Consider the following 22,807-nt stretch of genomic DNA (forward strand, 5'->3'; position numbering starts at 1 on the left):
ACCAATGTGGGCACCAGGGCAGTCTTAACACTGTAGGCACCAGGGCAGTCTTAACACCAATGTGGGCACCAGGGCAGTCTTAACACCAATGTGGGCACCAGGGCAGTCTTAACACCAATGTGGGCACCAGGGCAGTCTTAACACCAATGTGGGCTCCAGGGCAGTCTTAACACCAATGTGGACACCACGGCAGTCTTAACACCAATGTGGACACCAGGGCAGTCTTAACACCAATGTGGGCACCAGGGCAGTCTTAACACCAATGTGGACACCAGGGCAGCCTTAACACCAATGTGGGCACCAGGGCAGTCTTAACACCAATGTGGGCACCAGGGCAGTCTTAACACCAATGTGGGCACCAGGGCAGTCTTAACACCAATGTGGACACCAGGGCAGTCTTAACACCAATGTGGACACCAGGGCAGTCTTAACACCAATGTGGGCACCAGGGCAGTCTTAACACCAATGTGGGCACCAGGGCAGTCTTAACACCAATGTGGGCACCAGGGCAGTCTTAACACCAATGTGGGCACCAGGGCAGTCTTAACACCAATGTGGACACCAGGGCAGTCTTAACACCAATGTGGACACCAGGGCAGTCTTAACACCAATGTGGGCACCAGGGCAGTCTTAACACCAATGTGGGCACCAGGGCAGTCTTAACACCAATGTCGACACCAGGGCCTACAGTGGTGTTGTCTAATGTGGACGTCTCAAGTGCCAGAATCAATGCTCCCGGGAGCTGTCTGGCTCCAGTCCAGAAAATGTCTATATTTAATATTTATACGAGCATAGGAATCACACGATACGCTGGACGCTGTATGCAAGGTATAAATATGTGTAATGCCTCAAGTACTTATGTAGCTAGGAATACATATGTAAAATACATTATGTCTTGTTACAGGTGTATCTCAGCTGATGGAGTTCTCTGCCAGTCATCATGGAGCTGAACTGCTCTCTCAGAGTGCTCAGGTGGTCCAGCAACGCTCTCTCTCCCAGCAACAGTTGCAAAGCTGGCTGCTGAAAGTTTGGTCAGTTATGCAACATTTAGATCTACAAAGTGTAAGGCATGTAGCCTTGGTGCCTTGCAGTCCCAGTTTAACACATTCCTCCAAGCTAATAAGTCTTTCTTCTGCAATCATTGTGCAAAATGGATCAATACCGCTATCAGAAGATGCAATAGCTGCTCTGGGACTTTTAAAAGTGCAAGTAATTCCTAGACCTCCAGAATATGTTCGACATCATCAATTACACAGTTATTTCAGTAATTCTGATGCTCAAGGTGTATCCCAGGCGTTGCTTAAGGTGCTGACAATGCATGACAGTAATGATCTTGCATGCAACTTTAATAAGTGTAGAAATGATGCACTGGCTCAGGCTCTACTTAATGTTACTGAAATACACAATCTTCATCCAGATATTGTGAACCTTTACAAAGATCTTAATATCTTTAAAGCCAAAGGAGAGAACTGTATTGTAAAAGATGTAAACATTAATCAGTGTAGGAAAATATTTCCAGAGATCAGTAACTTTCCAGTCAATTTTCCTGAAACTTTCATTGTACCAGCCTCTGTGACTGACAGACAGCTTGCACAAAACTTGGGTGCCACTGAACTGTCAAAGGAAATGCTGTGCCTATTAGCCCTGCAGAACACGTACTCTGATAACGACACACACAAACTTGTGACATACATTTTCCAAGACAGTCTCTTACAGAGCAGTGAGAAAATTCTAAATCAACTTCGGTCTGTGAGATTTGTTCCCAACAGGAGTGGCACACTTTTGCTGCCAAGCCAGGTTTATGATCCTGAGGATATTGACAATGATGCTCTGATATCAGAAGATTTAAACCCACAAACCAGCTTTCAGAAATATTGTCCCATATTACGAGCTCTTGGGATGAAGAAAGTGTGCAATATGCCAACAAATGAATTCATTCAGATCATAACAAATTTTCATACGAAATCATTGACTGATGAGGAGAAAGTAAAGAAAGCAGCAGCTTTGCTTAGAGCAGCAAATCGTCGACCTGATTGCCATCAGATATGTCAAGCTGTAAGAGGTGTTAGCTTTGTATATGGTGAAACAACTAAACCAGCTGGCTATCCTCTCAGCTTAAATTGGGCAACATTTTCTGAACCATACAGACCTCAAGATATCAAGAGTTACAGTCACTTCAAGAATGTGCTGGGCTCTGTGGTCCCCCTGGTACATTGTTCCGACATTTGTAATGTTGCTGACAGCTTTGGCTGGAATCACAAGCCAAGTGTTAACAGTCTTATTGAACATTTAAGACATATAATGATGGAATACCAAAATACAGAAGATGAATATTTTCTATTAATTAAGGAAACATACAAGCAGCTTTCAGCATTTGTTGATACTTCAGATGTTTGCTATTTAGACTCATTGTCAAATTCCCCGTGTGTGTTTACGGAGGCGGGCTTCAAGGACCCTAAGACAGTGTACATCTCTTCGCAGATCGGGGACATACAATTATTGCCATACATGTATTCTTTACCATTTGAATTCCGTGATTGTAGTAGTCTTTTTCATGCTCTAGGATGTTTTGAAACACAATCAAAGGAGCTGTTCTTGACACTTTTACGACAAATTCAACATCACCACTCCTCAGAGCAATGTGCAGATGTTGATTGTGACAGAAATATAGTTGTACAAGTTCTTCGTAAACTTGAACCTTTTTGCAAAGATATTCCTCCATGTGAACTGCTGTTGCCTGTGGAAAACACTAACGGAACGCTGGAACTAATTGATGTAAAGCAGTGTTCTTATTCAGAACAATCATGTGAGTGGATTGACAGTGACGAACTGGGAATAAGAATAGTTCACAACAGTGTTGGAACCAAACTAGCAAAAGCTTTAGGTGTTGCACCTCTGAGTAAACATTTACTGGCTGGAGAAGAGGCTTTTATGGAATGGGGACAAGAGGAGCCGCTCACCACACGTCTCCACAACCTGCTCCGGCAGTACCGTGACGGTGTGGCAGTCATGAAGGAGTTGGTGCAGAATGCTGATGATGCTGGCGCCACCACTCTTTCCTTCCTCTATGATGAACGTCAAAATGACGATGCACGAACAAGACTTCTGAGCAATAAACTAGAAGAGTGTCAGGGTCCAGCTTTATGGGCCTATAATGATGCGCTCTTCACTGAGGAAGATTTTTCCAATTTAAGAAAATTAGGCGTAGGAACTAAGGAATATCAGTCCACAAAAATAGGAAAATTCGGACTTGGATTTTGTTCTGTTTATAACCTGACAGATGTGCCAAGCATTGTGAGTGGCACCAATTACATTATATTTGACCCACACATGACTTACTTAAACAGCAATAGCCAGACTCCTGGAGTGAGATTCAACTTTTCAAGCAAGAGAAATTTATATATGCTGAGTAAACTTAATGGACAATTTAAACCATTTAATGATGTTTTTGGCTGTAACATCCAACAGACAAAAAAGTTTGATGGCACTTTATTTCGCTTTCCATTAAGAACTGCATCCCAAGCCGGCACAAGTGAGATCAGTGATGTCACCTACAGGCAGAAAGACATGACAAAACTGCTTCAGATGTTTAGCAAGATTATTGGAGAACTTCTTCTCTTCACTCAGAATGTTAAGGACATCAAAGTGTTTCACTTAAATAAGAGTGCATCATCACCAACAGAGAAAGTGCTCTTATTTGAAAGTTTAAGAACAATAAAGAAAGTTTGTCCTTCACCGGCAACCTCTGCCTTCAGCAAAACAACTGATGAAACACAAGTGAAGAGAGTTGCTAAACTTTTTAATAATGATTTTAAGTGGAACTTAGAAACTTTTCAAGAGAGCATTTTTTCAGCAGTAAAAGTTGTATGTTCAGAAGAAGGGAGACAATTTAGTGGCGTTGACAAAGGTGTTTGGACCGTCACGTGGCTCACATCCTGGCACTGTGGCAACGGGGCATCATGTCAGTTTGCCGAAACTCTTGCAGGAAAAGCTCTACCTCTTGGTGCTGTGGCGATGCCATTAACAGAACACAATGATGGCTGGCAACCCATTAAGCTGTCAGAACTTCCTCAAGGATTTTATAATGAGAGCCATATGCACTGCTTTCTGCCATTGCCAGTAACAACGCGTCTGCCAGTACAAGTAAATGGCTTTTTTGAAGTGGCTCCAGACCGTACAAGTCTTCAGACGCAGACAGAGGATGATCGAGTGGAAGGTTCAGACTGGAATGAAACTTTGATGAATGATGCCATAAATGCTGCTTATCATAGCCTTATATCTTCTCTTAAAGTTGAAGGTCTTAGTCGGGACTGTCCATATTACTGCCTCTGGCCCGTATACCACGGCACAGATGATGAATTAGTATTAAACTTCACAAAGTATTTTTATAATACAATTGTCAGCGAGGCTCTGCCAGTCTTTCGGAGCAGAGGTGAATGGCATCCACTGAATGTCTGTAAGTTTCTAGAAGAAGACTTTTACGAACTACAAGACATTGGTAACATTGCCTATGAATATATGGAAAAGTTTTTGGGGTCTTCAGGCTTTATGATAGTGTTACCAAAGGAAATTGTTTCTGGATTTCAGTTTGATCAAATATGTGAACACATGGTCACTAAAGACTCCTTTTTCTTAAACGTTTTCATGCCAAACATAAGGGAGCAACACGTTACTCCAGAGAAGAGAAACAAGCTGACTTTGCATATCTCTGATACTAGGCATCCATGTTTTGAAAAGCTCAGAAATGTCTATTGTATTCCTACAATCCCAGAAGGAAAGTTAAGAAAGCCTTCTGACCTAATAGACCCTAAGAGTAGGATTGCAAAAATGTTCAGCACAGTCGATGAGAGATTTCCGGAAGACCTGTTTTGGAATAATTCTGATAGACATTATATTCTTTTGCATTTGGGAATGAATTCTGAATGTATTCCTTCAGAGATGGTCAAGAACAGAGCAAACACAATTGTGACATTGTCTTGCCCTAATTGTGCTGTTGAAAGATCTTTAGAAATCTTGCATTATATAGGAACTCGAGATAATTATGAACAAGAGAATATTGCAAGGATAATTCAGAATGTGTCGTTCTTACCTGTCATGGCCAAGCCTCAAGACTGGCCCCTCACATGGAGAGGTGACACTACACTACACAAAGCCCAGGTGTGTGATGATCATGGCCAGCTTGGTAAGCTTAACATTCTGGGAGAGATGAAGTCTGTAGGGTTCTCTGAACCTTTTGACATGTGTTTGGGAGGATTCAAAGAGCTTGTTGGCAGCACAAATGTATTACTCTGGCAGCATAATATACATAATGTTGGGATATCTCATCTGATGGAGAGACTTGGCATTATTGTTCACGAAGACAAGCTGCCTTTCAATAAAGTGTGTCAGCAGCTCAAAATATTATCTACTGTCTCGCCAGCAGTCGGTAACATCAATAAAATATGCCATAAAATCTACAGGTATTTTGAGAACACTTTTCAGTCATCAAATGCAATCATTCCCGAGGAATTTAAAGAGCTAAGAAATGAGAAAGTATTACTTACGAAACATGGCTTTATGGAACCCAGTCTTTTTGCACTTAATACTGAGATAGACTGTTCACCGGACTTGTTCTCAGTGCAAGGGGAAGGACTTGGCATGTACAAACATTTAACAGAAGCCCTTGCTATCGTACCAACCTTTCGTGCAGATTTTGTATTTCAAGTTATATGTCAAAAGAAAGAAAAATATAAATCAAATCAAATAAGTGAACTAGAAGTGTCACAAATTTCCAAGCTTCTGGCATTGTTGTTTAATGTTCGACATTCGGGTGAGTTATGCCTTCACTTGCTGCACCTTCCTAATGCAGATGGTTATCTCTGCCCCATACGTAAGTTGTGTTGTGAAGATGGAGTTAAGCTCAGTTCCGGTAAATTTAACTGTTTGCATAAAAACATTTCTCTGTCGTTGGAAATGACAAATTGGCTAGGAATAAAAACAAAAACTCGGCAACGCCTTGAAAACTCTTCAAGTAGAATACATTTTGGTCAGAATGAGCCCTTAACCACCAGACTGAGGAACATTCTTCAAGAATATCCATGTGATTGTGGAATAATGAAGGAGCTGTTGCAGAATGCTGATGATGCAGGAGCAACAGAAATTGCCTTCATTAAAGACTTTAGAAATCTCTCTGATAAACAGTTGTTTGACAAGACTTGGGCGCCACTACAGGGACCTGCTCTTACTGTCTACAATAACAAATGTTTCACAGAAAAAGATCTACAAAATATTCAAGACTTGGGTGACAGCAACAAACGCCAGGACCTAGCCAGCACAGGGCAGTATGGCATTGGGTTTAATGCTGTCTACCACTTGACCGATGCTCCATCATTCTTAACACGGGGCCCTGACCTCCCCCAGGGAGAGACTCTGTGCATGTTTGACCCTCACTGTCGTTATGACCCTATGGCGACTCCTGACCAACCTGGGGTTCAGTTTGTGAACCTCCAAGACTTGCGGAGAGATCATCCAGATTCTTTCCAAGGATATCTTGAAAATATTTTTCTTCAGCAAGAAGGCACAGTTTTTAGGCTTCCACTAAGGACTGAAAACAAGTCTGAAATATCTGACCCCTTCCCATGCTGGAAGCTGACACAAAAGTTGAATGAGTTCAAGAAGGAAATGGCAAAATGTTTGTTATTTTTAAGAAATGTTCGCAAAATTTTCATTATGAGCATTTCAGAAGGTGGAGAATGTTGTATTGAATATTGTGTTAAGTCATCCATACAGCAACAAAATGAGCTCTTAAAGCTGCAACATATGATGGAAGAAATGAAGCATCTTGATGATAATTTATATTCTGTCTTTAATATAGACATGATGAGAGCATCTTATATAATGACAGTCACAGAGACAAACAAGGCAAAATACACCTGGTATATTGTTCAGCAACTTGGTTCAGAAAATAAAGATAGTGTGCCAGAGATAGTGAAGGATGCCTTCTCCCGCAAGGACCTGCGTCTGCTTCCTCATGCTGGAGCCGCTATTCTTCTGGAAACCAACCAAGAGGAAATTAATGACTTATTTACAACATCTTGTTACCTTCCATTACCAGTAAAATCAGGCTTACCATTCAGTGTTAATGGACATTTTACTCTAAATTCTTCTCGACGGGATTTGTGGACCGGATCAGAGGATCATAAAGCTCGGTGGAATACTTGGTTGATGAAGGAGGTGCTTGTCCCTGCTGCCGTGTGTGCTCTTAATTACTATAGGACATTCATTTTCCCAGAAAGTGATAAAAAGATTACAAAAGACAAGTATTTACTTAATTTGAATCAATATATGATGACCTTGCCTGATGGAACTAATACTGAATCAAATAAATGGAAGGATCTTGTTAAGTGGTTTTATGAGTACATAATTGATCAAAAGCTACATTTCTTTGATGTTTTTGTTCCTGAAAATGATAATGTCTCTGGTCCACAAAACGGAGAGTTAAAATGGCATGCATTTAGAAAGTCCGGAAATAAATTTCCCCTTTACTTTGTCACTCCTCGTGGTGTTCCTGGTGGTGGTGTTCGTCTTGCTGGTGTTCTTCCTGGTGGTGGTGTTCGTCCTGCTGGTGTTCTTCCTGGTGGTGGTGTTCGTCCTGCTGGTGTTCTTCCTGGTGGTGGTGTTCGTCCTGCTGGTGTTCTTCCTGGTGGTGGTGTTCCTGCTGGTAGTGTTCCTATTATAGATCCCGTCTTAAACACACTAAGGAGGCTTGGCATGAAAGTGGGTAGCTCAGTTATGCTCGACAAGCTCAGAAGTGTTAAAATCCCGTGTCACTGGCTGAAGCCTGATGTTGCTCTTGAGTTTCTCCAGTCCTGGGATAAAGATTACCCTGACAAGTGTAACCCAATGTTAAATGAACACATTACTAAGACCCCATTTTTAAGTACAAACAACGTGAGTATTGTCTTCATTTACCTTACACACTCCAAAGATTTCCTCAGTAAATTAGAAGGCCTTCCACTGCTGCTTACTAATGACATGATCCTCAAATACTTTAATTCCAAGGAACCAGTATTTATTTCACCATACTGCTCCTTACTACCAAATTCTGCACATGAATTTGTAAACATTAAGATGGTAAAATTATTAAAAGATTCTCAAGTAGACTACAAGAACATTAATGCCCTGAAAGAGTTCACATTAAAGGATCTGGCTGACAGACTGCATACAAGATTGGACAAGACATATCATCGCAGTGAAGCCTTTTTGCCATTACGCGACGACCTCCATGATTGGTTGAAAATGCTTTGGAAATTTATAATAGAGTATTTGAATTTTAGTAAAAAGAACATTGGGAGTATTTTTGGTTCAGGATTTATGGCATGTAATTATAAGATGGAGAGAGAATATATTATGAACACTCTTGGAGACTGGGCATTGTATCCTTTAACTGACAACAACCAGAAATATTTAGTTACATTAAAGAACGCCTGGAGAGTTCTTGACAACAATCCATCTTCAGTATTCCATCACTTGCCTGTTCCTCATCCATGTCTCAGTATTATTCCAGCTGGGTTACCCATTCACCTAACAGCAACATTAACAGATCCTTCAGTTTTGCTAGACAACCTCTACTTCCACAGAGAGAGAATTGCCCTCTATGTTAAACCAAGCGGGATGGAACCTTATAAAAAAATGACTGAGTTATTGGAATATTTTGGTGCACATTTAATTTTACCCTCTTATTGTAAACTCTCTCACTGTAAACTCCGTTCACTCCCTATGTTTGAAGACGTTTGTGGAGTTGTGCAGAATTTGGAAGACAAGGACTTTATTGTACCAGTTGGGTCAAAGCTTGATTTAAAAATTTTGGTTAAATTAGCAGAAAGTAAGAATATAATAATTTTAGAAGAAGGAACATCAAATGCAAAACGTATCTACCAATATTTGAAATCAGGATGTCTTCTGAAGGACCTGGAAATTTACGCTATACTAATTCTGCCAAATTTTAAGTATTTGTCACCTGAAGATCGAACCTACTATCTGAAAAAGATACGAGATGAACTGAAAGAAGCACATATGGCAGAAGTGTATTCGAACCAAAGTTTAAGAAATGTTATTTCAAAATTAAAACAGACTCCTTTTATAGAGCTAAATGGAAGTTTGAAAACTGCAGACAATTTTTATGATCCCTATAATCCAGTATTCAAAGTGATGGAGCTGAATAATTTACCAGAAGAATGGTTATCACAAGAATGGCAGCACTTTCTCAAATTGTCTGGCATGGTACATGAACTGACTGCTGAAATGTACGTGAAGTATGCGAGAACATTATCACCTAATGATTCTAAAGTTAGACTAAAGTCTGAAGTTCTCACACAATACCTTTTTGACAAGTATGATAATCTAAAGTGCAATGTTTCACAGATAAGGAATATTGAATTTCTTGTGCCACATGAGAGTGAAGAATTAGAGGAGATTCGCCCGCTCTTCAGAGCTGCATCTGGATTGTTGTCTTTCTCTAGCGGTGTGCCATCAGAATTTGCTAATATTCTGTGGACAACTGCAAGCCTTTTGCCAAGTTATGCAACGTCATGCAGGAGTGATATTAAGAAACATCTCAACATCGTGGACGCTCCACCTGAAGAAAAGGTTCTTGAGCACATACAAAATCTTTGTAGAGTTTTAAAATCTAAACAAAAGAACTCAAATGCCGCCATTGTGAGTATAATGGAAAGTATTTACCAGTATTTACAAAAGTGCAGAAACAGTGTTCATGATACACTTGCTCGCCAGAGAACTCCTGTAGTGCATATACCGAGGCACTCAACCTTTGTTGCTGCTGATTGTGTGATTGAACAATTGGAAGTTGAAATTATCCCATATTTATTGAGAGTTCCAACAACATATGGGAAATACATTGATGTTTTTAAGAAACTTGGAGCCCTTGAGGTCGCTACGTGTGACTCGTATGCTCAAGTATTGAAAATGATTTATGAAGAAAGTGGCGGGAAAGTATTGCATCCTGAAGAATCTAAGTGTATGGTGGCGGCTCTTGAAGGCTTGGTGAAAAAGAAATCAAATCTCAAAGACCTGAAAGATTCTGAACTATATCTTCCAACAAAGGAACAAAAATTGAAAAAGTCTTCTGAAATGTATGTGCAAGATGTTGAATATTTAGAGAACGGGGAAAGAAAAAGAAAAATACCAATATTTGCCGGGTTTAAAGTCTTAAAGATAGAAATGACTGATAGTGACTTTGTGAATATGTTGCCAAAGAATTTGCAGCCAAATCTTTTGTCTCAAGTTGTGAAGGAAAACCTTGACAGCAATACCGAGGAAATAACAACAGAATTACTTAAAGAGTTAAGACAAATCCTGCATTCAGATACTATTAAACTGAATATATTGAGAATTATAAATCATGATAGAGTATCTTCAGGATCATGTTTAGATAAAACTGAAACAAAAGAATTGATGGATAGTCTTGACAGAGTGGAGGTGAAGCAGTTGAAGGTAATTACCACCACTCTAACGGTTAATGAAGACGAAGTTGGGAAACGAGTCAGTAAGTTCTTTGTACAAGTTTGTAATAGAGAAGAGAGAAAAGTTACACTTTATATTTCTGAAACCATTGACAGTACTTTTGTTGTCTGTGGACTGTGTAAAACATACAGAGAACTACTTAAGTTAGTTACAGCATCAGTGATGGAGAATTTGGGACACATATTGAGGTTATATGAGAAGACACATGAAATTCCTTCATTACTGAATAACTTAGGCATTACTGCATGGGAAGGTCAGAATAGTGCATATGAGTGCTATCAAACAGATGTAGGTTCATACCTCGATGAAGATCTAATCCATTTGCTGGATAATGAATTTTGTCAGTTCCACGAGGGAGAGATTGTCTGTATGAAGAAGTACATTCTTGAAGGAGATGAATCTACCGAAGATAATATATACATAATTGTTCAAGTAAAGCGCTTGGTGAGAAGTCATGATAGCTTATTTATGAATGAATACGAAGTTGACACTGGATGTGAAGCAAAGTCCTGCATGATAGTTCGAGCCCATCAGCTGTACAAGTTTGTAAGAGCTAAGGAAAGTATGAGAAGTGATGTGGTACAAACTGATGGGGTCTTAACCGAAGATGAACCTGGCAGTCTCTCTGAGAAAGAAATTATGAAGAATATAAAGAAACAATTAAATGAAATATGGAAAGTTAAAGATGAAAAAGAAAGGCGGCACGTCTCACGGCGCTTGATCCTCAAGTGGCATCCAGATAAGAACCTTGAGAGAGTGGGACTCTGTACCCGCGTGATGCCATATATGCAACACCTGGTGAAGCGTCTGGAGATTGGAGAGATTATTCCAGACAATGAAGATGTTACAAGTGAAAATACTTTCAGTGGTGCCTACAGTGCCTTCAGTAATACATTCAAACCAACATCCAGTGATTTATTCAGTAAAATATTCAATTCAACGTCCAGTTATTTCTTCAGCAGTGCATTCAACTCACCACGGAGCCAATCCTCAGGTTCCTTCAAAAATTTCAGAAGTAAGATGAAGGAGAGAAAGTTGCCTGATCGTCTTGAAGCCAACAAGTGGCTTAAACAAGCAGAACATGACTTTGGCGAAGCACAGAGACGTGACGGAGGGTCTTCCTGCTGGACCATGTACATGTGTCATCAGGTAAGTGTACACTTTTGTTATGTTCTTTTGTGCTATAACACTTATGTGTGTATGTTGTAGGTTTTGTGCTACAACACTTATGTGTGTATGTTGTAGGTTTTGTTCTACAACACTTATGTGTGTAGGTTTTGTGCTATAACACTTATGTGTGTATGTTGTAGGTTTTGTGCTACAACACTTATGTGTGTATGTTGTAGGTTTTGTGCTACAACACTTATGTGTGTATGTTGTAGGTTTTGTGCTACAACACTTATGTGTGTATGTTGTAGGTTTTGTGCTACAACACTTATGTATCTTATAGGCTTATGTATGTACTTATGTATTACATGTTTATGTATGTAAACACTTATGTATTTAGGGAGCCGGTCGGCCGAGCGGACAGCACACTGGACTTGAGATCCTGTGGTCCTAGGTTCGATCCCAGGCACCGGCGAGAAACAATGGGCAGAGTTTCTTTCACCCTATGCCCCTGTTACCTAGCAGTAAAATAGGTACCTGGGTGTTAGTCAGCTGTCACGGGCTGCTTCCTGGGGGTGGAGGCCTGGTCGAGGACCGGGCCGCGGGGACACTAAAGCCCCGAAATCATCTCAAGATAACCTCAAGATGTTGTAGGTTTTGTGCTACAACACTTATGTATGTATATTGTAAGTTTTAAAATACGAAATAAGTAATATATATTTAGATGTGGAGTCCCTGTGCCGGGTGTGGAGTCCCTGTGCCGGGTGTGGGACTCCCAGTGCCGGGTGTGGGAGTCCCTGTGCCGGGTGTGGAGTCCCTGTGCCGGGTGTGGAGTCCCTGTGCCGGGTGTGGGACTCCCAGTGCCGGGTGTGGGAGTCCCTGTGCCGGGTGTGGAGTCCCTGTGCCGGGTGTGGGACTCCCAGTGCCGGGTGTGGGAGTCCCTGTGCCGGGTGTGGGAGTCCCTGTGCCGGGTGTGGGAGTCCCTGTGCCGGGTGTGGGACTCCCAGTGCCGGGTGTGGGAGTCCCTGTGCCGGGTGTGGGAGTCCCTGTGCCGGGTGTGGGAGTCCCTGTGCCGGGTGTGGGAGTCCCTGTGCCGGGTGTGGGAGTCTCTGTGCCGGGTGTGGAGTCTCTGTGCCGGGTGTGGGACTCCCAGTGCCGGGTGTGGGAGTCCCTGTGCCGGGTGTGGGAGTCCCTGTGCCGGGTGTGGGAGTCCCTGTGCCGGGTGTGGGAGTCCCTGTGCCGGGTGTGGGAGTCCCTGTGCCGGGTGTGGGAGTCCCTGAGTCCCTGGTGGTGTATGGGTTCCTGTGGTGTCTGTAGTGGTGGTGTATGGGTTCCTGTGGTGTCTGTAGTGGTGGTGTATGGGTTCCTGTGGTGTCTGTAGTGGTGATGTATGGGTTCCTGTGGTGTAATGTAGTGGTGGTGTATGGGTTCCTGTGGTGTCTGTAGTGGTGGTGTATGGGTTCCTGTGGTGTCTGTAGTGGTGGTGTATGGGTTCCTGTGGTGTCTGTAGTGGTGATGTATGGGTTCCTGTGGTGTCTGTAGTGGTGATGTATGGGTTCCTGTGGTGTCTGTAGTGGTGGAGTATGGGTTCCTGTGGTGTCTGTAGTGGTGATGTATGGGTTCCTGTGGTGTCTGTAGTGGTGATGTATGGGTTCCTGTGGTGTAATGTAGTAGTGGTGTATGGGTTCCTGTGGTGTCTGTAGTGGTGGTGTATGGGTTCCTGTGGTGTCTGTAGTGGTGATGTATGGGTTCCTGTGGTGTCTGTAGTGGTGGTGTATGGGTTCCTGTGGTGTCTGTAGTGGTGATGTATGGGTTCCTGTGGTGTAATGTAGTGGTGGTGTATGGGTTCCTGTGGTGTCTGTAGTAATGATGTATGGGTTCCTGTGGTGTCTGTAGTGGTGGTGTATGGGTTCCTGTGGTGTCTGTAGTGGTGGTGTATGGGTTCCTGTGGTGTCTGTAGTGGTGGTGTATGGGTTCCTGTGGTGTCTGTAGTGGTGGTGTATGGGTTCCTGTGGTGTCTGTAGTGGTGGTGTATGGGTTCCTGTGGTGTCTGTAGTGGTGATGTATGGGTTCCTGTGGTGTAATGTAGTGGTGGTGTATGGGTTCCTGTGGTGTAATGTAGTGGTGGTGTATGGGTTCCTGTGGTGTCTGGAGTGGTGATGTATGGGTTCCTGTGGTGTAATGTAGTGGTGGTGTATGGGTTCCTGTGGTGTCTGTAGTGGTGATATATGGGTTCCTGTGGTGTAATGTAGTGGTGGTGTATGGGTTCCTGTGGTGTAATGTAGTGGTGGTGTATGGGTTCCTGTGGTGTAATGGTGGTGTATGGGTTCCTGTGGTGTAATGTAGTGGTGATGTATGGGTTCCTGTGGTGTCTGTAGTGGTGGTGTATGGGTTCCTGTGGTGTCTGTAGTGGTGGTGTATGGGTTCCTGTGGTGTCTGTAGTGGTGATTTATGGGTTCCTGTGGTGTCTGTAGTGGTGGTGTATGGGTTCCTGTGGTGTCTGTAGTGGTGATGTATGGGTTTCTGTGGTGTCTGTAGTGGTGGTGTATGGGTTCCTGTGGTGTAATGTAGTGGTGGTGTATGGGTTCCTGTGGTGTAATGTAGTGGTGGTGTATGGGTTCCTGTGTTGTAATGGTGGTGTATGGGATCCTGTGGTGTAATGGTGGTGTAAGGGTTCCTGTGGTGTCTGTAGTGGTGGTGTATGGGTTCCTGTGGTGTCTGTAGTGGTGGTGTATGGGTTCCTGTGGTGTCTGTAGTGGTGATGTATGGGTTCCTGTGGTGTCTGTAGTGGTGATGTATGGGTTCCTGTGGTGTCTGTAGTGGTGATGTATGGGTTCCTGTGGTGTCTGTAGTGGTGTGTATGGGTTCCTGTGGTGTCTGTAGTGGTGATGTATGGGTTCCTGTGGTGTCTGTAGTGGTGGTGTATGGGTTCCTGTGGTGTCTGTAGTGGTGGTGTATGGGTTCCTGTGGTGTCTGTAGTCGTGGTGTATGGGTTCCTGTGGTGTCTGTAGTGGTGGTGTATGGGTTCCTGTGGTGTCTGTAGTGGTGATGTATGGGTTCCTGTGGTGTAATGTAGTGGTGGTGTATGGGTTCCTGTGGTGTCTGTAGTGGTGGTGTATGGGTTCCTGTGGTGTCTGTAGTGGTGATGTATGGGTTCCTGTGGTGTCTGTAGTGGTGGTGTATGGGTTCCTGTGGTGTCTGTAGTGGTGATGTATGGGTTCCTGTGGTGTAATGTAGTGGTGGTGTATGGGTTCCTGTGGTGTCTGTTGTGGTGATGTATGGGTTCCTGTGGTGTCTGTAGTGGTGGTGTATGGGTTCCTGTGGTGTCTGTAGTGGTGGTGTCTGGGTTCCTGTGGTGTCTGTAGTGGTGGTGTATGGGTTCCTGTGGTGTCTGTAGTGGTGGTGTATGGGTTCCTGTGGTGTCTGTAGTGGTGGTGTATGGGTTCCTGTGGTGTCTGTAGTGGTGATGTATGGGTTCCTGTGGTGTAATGTAGTGGTGGTGTATGTGTTCCTGTGGTGTAATGTAGTGGTGGTGTATGGGTTCCTGTGGTGTAATGGTGGTGTATGGGTTCCTGTGGTGTAATGTAGTGGTGATGTATGGGTCCCTGTGGTGTCTGTAGTGGTGGTGTATGGGTTCCTGTGGTGTCTGTAGTGGTGGTGTATGGGTTCCTGTGGTGTCTGTAGTGGTGATGTATGGGTTCCTGTGGTGTATGTAGTGGTGGTGTATGGGTTCCTGTGGTGTCTGTAGTGGTGGTGTATGGGTTCCTGTGGTGTCTGTAGTGGTGATGTATGGGTTCCTGTGGTGTCTGTAGTGGTGGTGTATGGGTTCCTGTGGTGTCTGTAATGGTGGTGTATGGGTTCCTGTGGTGTAATGTAGTGGTGATGTATGGGTTCCTGTGGTGTCTGTAGTGGTGGTGTATGGGTTCCTGTGGTGTCTGTAGTGGTGGTGTATGGGTTCCTGTGGTGTCTGTAGTGGTGGTGTATGGGTTCCTGTGGTGTAATGTAGTGGTGGTGTATGGGTTCCTGTGATGTCTGTAGTGGTTGTGTATGGGTTCCTGTGGTGTAATGTAGTGGTGGTGTATGGGTTCCTGTGGTGTAATGTAGTGGTGGTGTATGGGTTCCTGTGGTGTAATGTAGTGGTGGTGTATGGGTTCCTGTGGTGTCTGTAGTGGTGGTGTATGGGTTCCTGTGGTGTAATGTAGTGGTGGTGTATGGGTTCCTGTGGTGTAATGTAGTGGTGGTGTATGGGTTCCTGTGGTGTCTGTAGTGGTGGTGTATGGGTTTCTGTGGTGTAATGTAGTGGTGGTGTATGGGTTCCTGTGGTGTCTGTAGTGGTGGTGTATGGGTTCCTGTGGTGTAATGTAGTGGTGGTGTATGGGTTCCTGTGATGTCTGTAGTGGTGGTGTATGGGTTCCTGTGGTGTCTGTAGTGGTGGTGTATGGGTTCCTGTGGTGTATTGTAGTGGTGGTGTATGGGTTCCTGTGGTGTAATGTAGTGGTGGTGTATGGGTTCCTGTGGTGTCTGTAGTGGTGGTGTATGGGCTCCTGTGGTGTAATGTGGTGGTGGTGTATGGGTTCCTGTGGTGTCTGTAGTGGTGGTGTATGGGTTCCTGTGGTATCTGTAGTGGTGGTGTATGGGTTCCTGTGGTGTAATGTGGTGGTGGTGTATGGGTTCCTGTGGTGTCTGTAGTGGTGGTGTATGGGTTCCTGTGGTGTAATGTAGTGGTGGTGTATGGGTTCCTGTGGTGTAATGTAGTGGTGGTGTATGGGTTCCTGTGGTGTCTGTAGTGGTGGTGTATGGGTTCCTGTGGTGTAATGTAGTGGTGGTGTATGGGTTCCTGTGGTGTAATGTAGTGGTGGTGTATGGGTTCCTGTGGTGTCTGTAGTGGTGGTGTATGGGTTCCTGTGGTGTAATGTAGTGGTGGTGTATGGGTTCCTGTGGTGTCTGTAGTGGTGATGTATGGGATCCTGTGGTGTCTGTAGTGGTTATGTATGGGTTCCTGTGGTGTAATGTGGTGGTGATGTATGGGTTCCTGTGGTGTCTATAGTGGTGGTGTAAGGGTTCCTGTGGTGTAATGTGGTGGTTGTGGTGTATGGGTTCCTGTGGTGTAATGTGGTGGTGGTGTATGGGTTCCTGTGGTGTCTGTAGTGGTGGTGTATGGGTTCCTGTGGTGTAATGTAGTGGTGGTGTATGGGTTCCTGTGGTGTCTGTAGTGGTGTTGTATGGGTTCCTGTGGTGTAATGTAGTGGTGGTGTATGGGTTCCTGTGGTGTAATGTAGTGGTGATGTATGGGTTCCTGTGGTGTAATGTAGTGGTGATGTATGGGTTCCTGTGGTGTAATGTAGTGGTGGTGTATGGGTTCCTGTGGTGTAATGTAGTGGTGATGTATGGGTTCCTGTGGTGTAATGTAGTGGTGGTGTATGGGTTCCTGTGGTGTAATGTTGTGGTGATGTATGGGTTCCTGTGGTGTAATGTAGTGGTGATGTATGGGTTCCTGTGGTGTAATGTAGTGGTGGTGTATGGGTTCCTGTGGTGTAATGTAGTGGTGATGTATGGGTTCCTGTGGTGTAATGTAGTGGTGGTGTATGGGTTCCTGTGGTGTAATGTAGTGGTGGTGTATGGGTTCCTGTGGTGTAATGTGGTGGTGGTGTATGGGTTCCTGTGGTGTCTGTAGTGGTGGTGTATGGGTTCCTGTGGTGTAATGTAGTGGTGGTGTATGGGTTCCTGTGGTGTCTGTAGTGGTGGTGTATGGGTTCCTGTGGTGTAATGTAGTGGTGGTGTATGGGTTCCTGTGGTGTCTGTAGTGGTGATGTATGGGTTCCTGTGGTGTCTGTAGTGGTGATGTATGGGTTCCTGTGGTGTAATGTGGTGGTGGTGTATGGGTTCCTGTGGTGTCTGTAGTGGTGGTGTAAGGGTTCCTGTGGTGTAATGTGGTGGTGGTGTATGGGTTCCTGTGGTGTAATGTGGTGGTAGTGTATGGGTTCCTGTGGTGTCTGTAGTGGTGGTGTATGGGTTCCTGTGGTGTAATGTAGTGGTGGTGTATGGGTTCCTGTGGTGTCTGTAGTGGTGTTGTATGGGTTCCTGTGGTGTTATGTAGTGGTGGTGTATGGGTTCCTGTGGTGTAATGTAGTGGTGATGTATGGGTTCCTGTGGTGTAATGTAGTGGTGATGTATGGGTTCCTGTGGTGTAATGTAGTGGTGGTGAATGGGTTCCTGTGGTGTAATGTAGTGGTGATGTATGGGTTCCTGTGGTGTAATGTTGTGGTGATGTATGGGTTCCTGTGGTGTCTGTAGTGGTGGTGTATGGGTTCCTGTGGTGTCTGTAGTGGTGGTGTATGGGTTCCTGTGGTTTCTGTAGTGGTGATGTATGGGTTCCTGTGGTGTATGTAGTGGTGGTGTATGGGTTCCTGTGGTGTCTGTAGTGGTGGTGTATGGGTTCCTGTGGTGTCTGTAGTGGTGATGTATGGGTTCCTGTGGTGTCTGTAGTGGTGGTGTATGGGTTCCTGTGGTGTCTGTAATGGTGGTGTATGGGTTCCTGTGGTGTAATGTAGTGGTGATGTATGGGTTCCTGTGGTGTCTGTAGTGGTGGTGTATGGGTTCCTGTGGTGTCTGTAGTGGTGGTGTATGGGTTCCTGTGGTGTCTGTAGTGGTGGTGTATGGGTTCCTGTGGTGTAATGTAGTGGTGGTGTATGGGTTCCTGTGATGTCTGTAGTGGTTGTGTATGGGTTCCTGTGGTGTAATGTAGTGGTGGTGTATGGGTTCCTGTGGTGTAATGTAGTGGTGGTGTATGGGTTCCTGTGGTGTAATGTAGTGGTGGTGTATGGGTTCCTGTGGTGTCTGTAGTGGTGGTGTATGGGTTCCTGTGGCGTAATGTAGTGGTGGTGTATGGGTTCCTGTGGTGTAATGTAGTGGTGGTGTATGGGTTCCTGTGGTGTCTGTAGTGGTGGTGTATGGGTTTCTGTGGTGTAATGTAGTGGTGGTGTATGGGTTCCTGTGGTGTCTGTAGTGGTGGTGTATGGGTTCCTGTGGTGTAATGTAGTGGTGGTGTATGGGTTCCTGTGATGTCTGTAGTGGTGGTGTATGGGTTCCTGTGGTGTATTGTAGTGGTGGTGTATGGGTTCCTGTGGTGTAATGTAGTGGTGGTGTATGGGTTCCTGTGGTGTCTGTAGTGGTGGTGTATGGGTTCCTGTGGTGTAATGTGGTGGTGGTGTATGGGTTCCTGTGGTGTCTGTAGTGGTGGTGTATGGGTTCCTGTGGTATCTGTAGTGGTGGTGTATGGGTTCCTGTGGTGTAATGTGGTGGTGGTGTATGGGTTCCTGTGGTGTCTGTAGTGGTGGTGTATGGGTTCCTGTGGTGTAATGTAGTGGTGGTGTATGGGTTCCTGTGGTGTAATGTAGTGGTGGTGTATGGGTTCCTGTGGTGTCTGTAGTGGTGGTGTATGGGTTCCTCTGGTGTAATGTAGTGGTGGTGTATGGGTTCCTGTGGTGTAATGTAGTGGTGGTGTATGGGTTCCTGTGGTGTCTGTAGTGGTGGTGTATGGGTTCCTGTGGTGTAATGTAGTGGTGGTGTATGGGTTCCTGTGGTGTCTGTAGTGGTGATGTATGGGATCCTGTGGTGTCTGTAGTGGTTATGTATGGGTTCCTGTGGTGTAATGTGGTGGTGATGTATGGGTTCCTGTGGTGTCTATAGTGGTGGTGTAAGGGTTCCTGTGGTGTAATGTGGTGGTTGTGGTGTATGGGTTCCTGTGGTGTAATGTGGTGGTGGTGTATGGGTTCCTGTGGTGTCTGTAGTGGTGGTGTATGGGTTCCTGTGGTGTAATGTAGTGGTGGTGTATGGGTTCCTGTGGTGTCTGTAGTGGTGTTGTATGGGTTCCTGTGGTGTAATGTAGTGGTGGTGTATGGGTTCCTGTGGTGTAATGTAGTGGTGATGTATGGGTTCCTGTGGTGTAATGTAGTGGTGATGTATGGGTTCCTGTGGTGTAATGTAGTGGTGGTGTATGGGTTCCTGTGGTGTAATGTAGTGGTGATGTATGGGTTCCTGTGGTGTAATGTAGTGGTGGTGTATGGGTTCCTGTGGTGTAATGTTGTGGTGATGTATGGGTTCCTGTGGTGTAATGTAGTGGTGATGTATGGGTTCCTGTGGTGTAATGTAGTGGTGGTGTATGGGTTCCTGTGGTGTAATGTAGTGGTGATGTATGGGTTCCTGTGGTGTAATGTAGTGGTGGTGTATGGGTTCCTGTGGTGTAATGTAGTGGTGGTGTATGGGTTCCTGTGGTGTAATGTGGTGGTGGTGTATGGGTTCCTGTGGTGTCTGTAGTGGTGGTGTATGGGTTCCTGTGGTGTAATGTAGTGGTGGTGTATGGGTTCCTGTGGTGTCTGTAGTGGTGGTGTATGGGTTCCTGTGGTGTAATGTAGTGGTGGTGTATGGGTTCCTGTGGTGTCTGTAGTGGTGATGTATGGGTTCCTGTGGTGTCTGTAGTGGTGATGTATGGGTTCCTGTGGTGTAATGTGGTGGTGGTGTATGGGTTCCTGTGGTGTCTGTAGTGGTGGTGTAAGGGTTCCTGTGGTGTAATGTGGTGGTGGTGTATGGGTTCCTGTGGTGTAATGTGGTGGTAGTGTATGGGTTCCTGTGGTGTCTGTAGTGGTGGTGTATGGGTTCCTGTGGTGTAATGTAGTGGTGGTGTATGGGTTCCTGTGGTGTCTGTAGTGGTGTTGTATGGGTTCCTGTGGTGTAATGTAGTGGTGGTGTATGGGTTCCTGTGGTGTAATGTAGTGGTGATGTATGGGTTCCTGTGGTGTAATGTAGTGGTGATGTATGGGTTCCTGTGGTGTAATGTAGTGGTGGTGTATGGGTTCCTGTGGTGTAATGTAGTGGTGATGTATGGGTTCCTGTGGTGTAATGTAGTGGTGTTGTATGGGTTCCTGTGGTGTAATGTAGTGGAGGTGTATGGGTTCCTGTGGTGTAATGTAGTGGTGGTGTATGGGTTCCTGTGGTGTAATGTGGTGGTGGTGTATGGGTTCCTGTGGTGTAATGTAGTGGTGATGTATGGGTTCCTGTGGTGTAATGTAGTGGTGTTGTATGGGTTCCTGTGGTGTAATGTAGTGGTGTTGTATGGGTTCCTGTGGTGTAATGTAGTGGTGGTGTATGGGTTCCTGTGGTGTAATGTAGTGGTGGTGTATGGGTTCCTGTGGTGTAATGTAGTGGAGGTGTATGGGTTCCTGTGGTGTAATGTAGTGGTGGTGTATGGGTTCCTGTGGTGTAATGTGGTGGTGGTATATGGGTTCCTGTGGTGTAATGTAGTGGTGGTGTATGGGTTCCTGTGGTGTAATGTAGTGGTGATGTATGGGTTCCTGTGGTGTAATGTAGTGGTGGTGTATGGGTTCCTGTGGTGTAATGTAGTGGTGGTATATGGGTTCCTGTGGTGTAATGTAGTAGAGGTGTATGGGTTCCTGTGGTGTAATGTAGTGTTAGTGTAAGGGTTCTTGTTATGTATAGTAGTGGTGGTGTATGGGTTCCTGTGGTGTCTGTAGTGGTGGTGTATGGGTTCCTGTGGTGTCTGTAGTGGTGGTGTATGGGTTCCTGTGGTGTAGTGGTGGTGAATGGGTTCCTGTGGTGTCTGTAGTGGTGGTGTAAGGGTTCCTGTAGTGTAATGTAGTGGTGGTGTATGGGTTCCTGTGGTGTAGTGGTGGTGTATGGGTTTCTGTGGTGTAATGTAGTGGTGGTGTATGGGTTCCTGTGGTGTAATGTAGTGGTGGTGTATGGGTTTCTGTGGTGTAATGTAGTGGTGTTGTATGGGTTCCTGTGGTGTAATGTAGTGGTGGTGTATGGGTTCCTGTGGTGTAATGTAGTGGTGGTGTATGGGTTCCTGTGGTGTAATGTAGTGGTGATGTATGGGTTCCTGTGATGTAATGTAGTGGTGGTGTATGGGTTCCTGTATGGGTTCCTGTAGTGTAATGTAGTGGTGCTGTATGGGTTCCTGTGGTGTAGTGGTGGTGTATGGGTTCCTGTGGTGTCGTGGTGGTGTATGGGTTTCTGTGGTGTAATGTAGCGGTGGTGTATGGGTTCCTGTGGTGTAGTGGTGGTGTATGGGTTCCTGTGGTGTAGTGGTGGTGTATGGGTTCCTGTGGTGTAATGTAGTGGTGGTGTATGGGTTCCTGTGGTGTAATGTAGTGGTGGTGTATGGGTTCCTGTGGTGTAGTGGTGGTGTATGGGTTCCTGTGGTGTAATGTAGTGGTGGTGTATGGGTTCCTGTGGTGTAATGTAGTGGTGGTGTATGGGTTCCTGTGGTGTAATGTAGTGGTGGTGTATGGGTTCCTGTGGTGTAGTGGTGGTGTAAGGGTTCCTGTGTTGTAATGTAGCGGTGGTGTATGGGTTCCTGTGGTGTAGTGGTGGTGTATGGGTTCCTGTGGTGTAATGTAGCGGTGGTGTATGGGTTCCTGTGGTGTAGTGGTGGTGTATGGGTTCCTGTGGTGTAATGTAGTGGTGGTGTATGGGTTCCTGTGGTGTAATGTAGTGGTGGTGTATGGGTTCCTGTGGTGTAATGTAGCGGTGGTGTATGGGTTCCTGTGGTGTAGTGGTGGTGTATGGGTTCCTGTGGTGTAATGTAGTGGTGGTGTATGGGTTCCTGTGGTGTAATGTAGCGGTGGTGTATGGGTTCCTGTGGTGTAGTGGTGGTGTATGGGTTCCTGTGGTGTAATGTAGTGGTGGTGTAAGGGTTCCTGTGGTGTAGTGGTGATGTATGGGTTCCTGTGGTGTAATGTAGTGATGGTGTATGGGTTCCTGTGGTGTAATGTAGTGGTGGTGTATGGGTTCCTGTGGTGTAATGTAGTGGTGGTGTATGGGTTCCTGTGGTGTAATGTAGTGGTGGTGTATGGGTTCCTGTGGTGTAATGTAGTGGTGGTGTATGGGTTCCTGTGGTGTAATGTAGTGGTGGTGTATGGGTTCCTGTGGTGTAATGTAGTGGTGGTGTATGGGTTCCTGTGGTGTAGTGGTGGTGTATGGGTTCCTGTGGTGTAATGTAGTGGTGGTGTATGGGTTCCTGTGGTGTAATGTAGTGGTGTTGAGATATGGTTGGATATCATTCCTATTATCTTCAGCTTGTGTTCCTATGCTGCCTCACACTCTCGTGCTCATTCTTCTCCTCATCAAACATGAAGGTGGAGAAGAATAAGGAAATAAT

General features: G+C 45.0%; 1 protein-coding gene across 1 annotated transcript in view; it reads left to right on the top strand.

Moving 5' to 3' along the window:
* Positions 1–22,807, top strand: part of LOC138368222 (sacsin-like) — a 214,582-nt gene that overhangs the window by 190,241 nt on the left and 1,534 nt on the right. Inside the window, exon 5 of the mRNA XM_069330755.1 lies at positions 905–11,670. Coding sequence (XP_069186856.1) covers positions 905–11,670 — 10,766 coding nt within the window. The remainder of the gene's footprint in view (positions 1–904; positions 11,671–22,807) is intronic.

The sequence above is a fragment of the Procambarus clarkii genome, chromosome 24, assembly GCF_040958095.1.
Source record: "Procambarus clarkii isolate CNS0578487 chromosome 24, FALCON_Pclarkii_2.0, whole genome shotgun sequence".
NCBI classification, from domain to species: domain Eukaryota; kingdom Metazoa; phylum Arthropoda; class Malacostraca; order Decapoda; family Cambaridae; genus Procambarus; species Procambarus clarkii.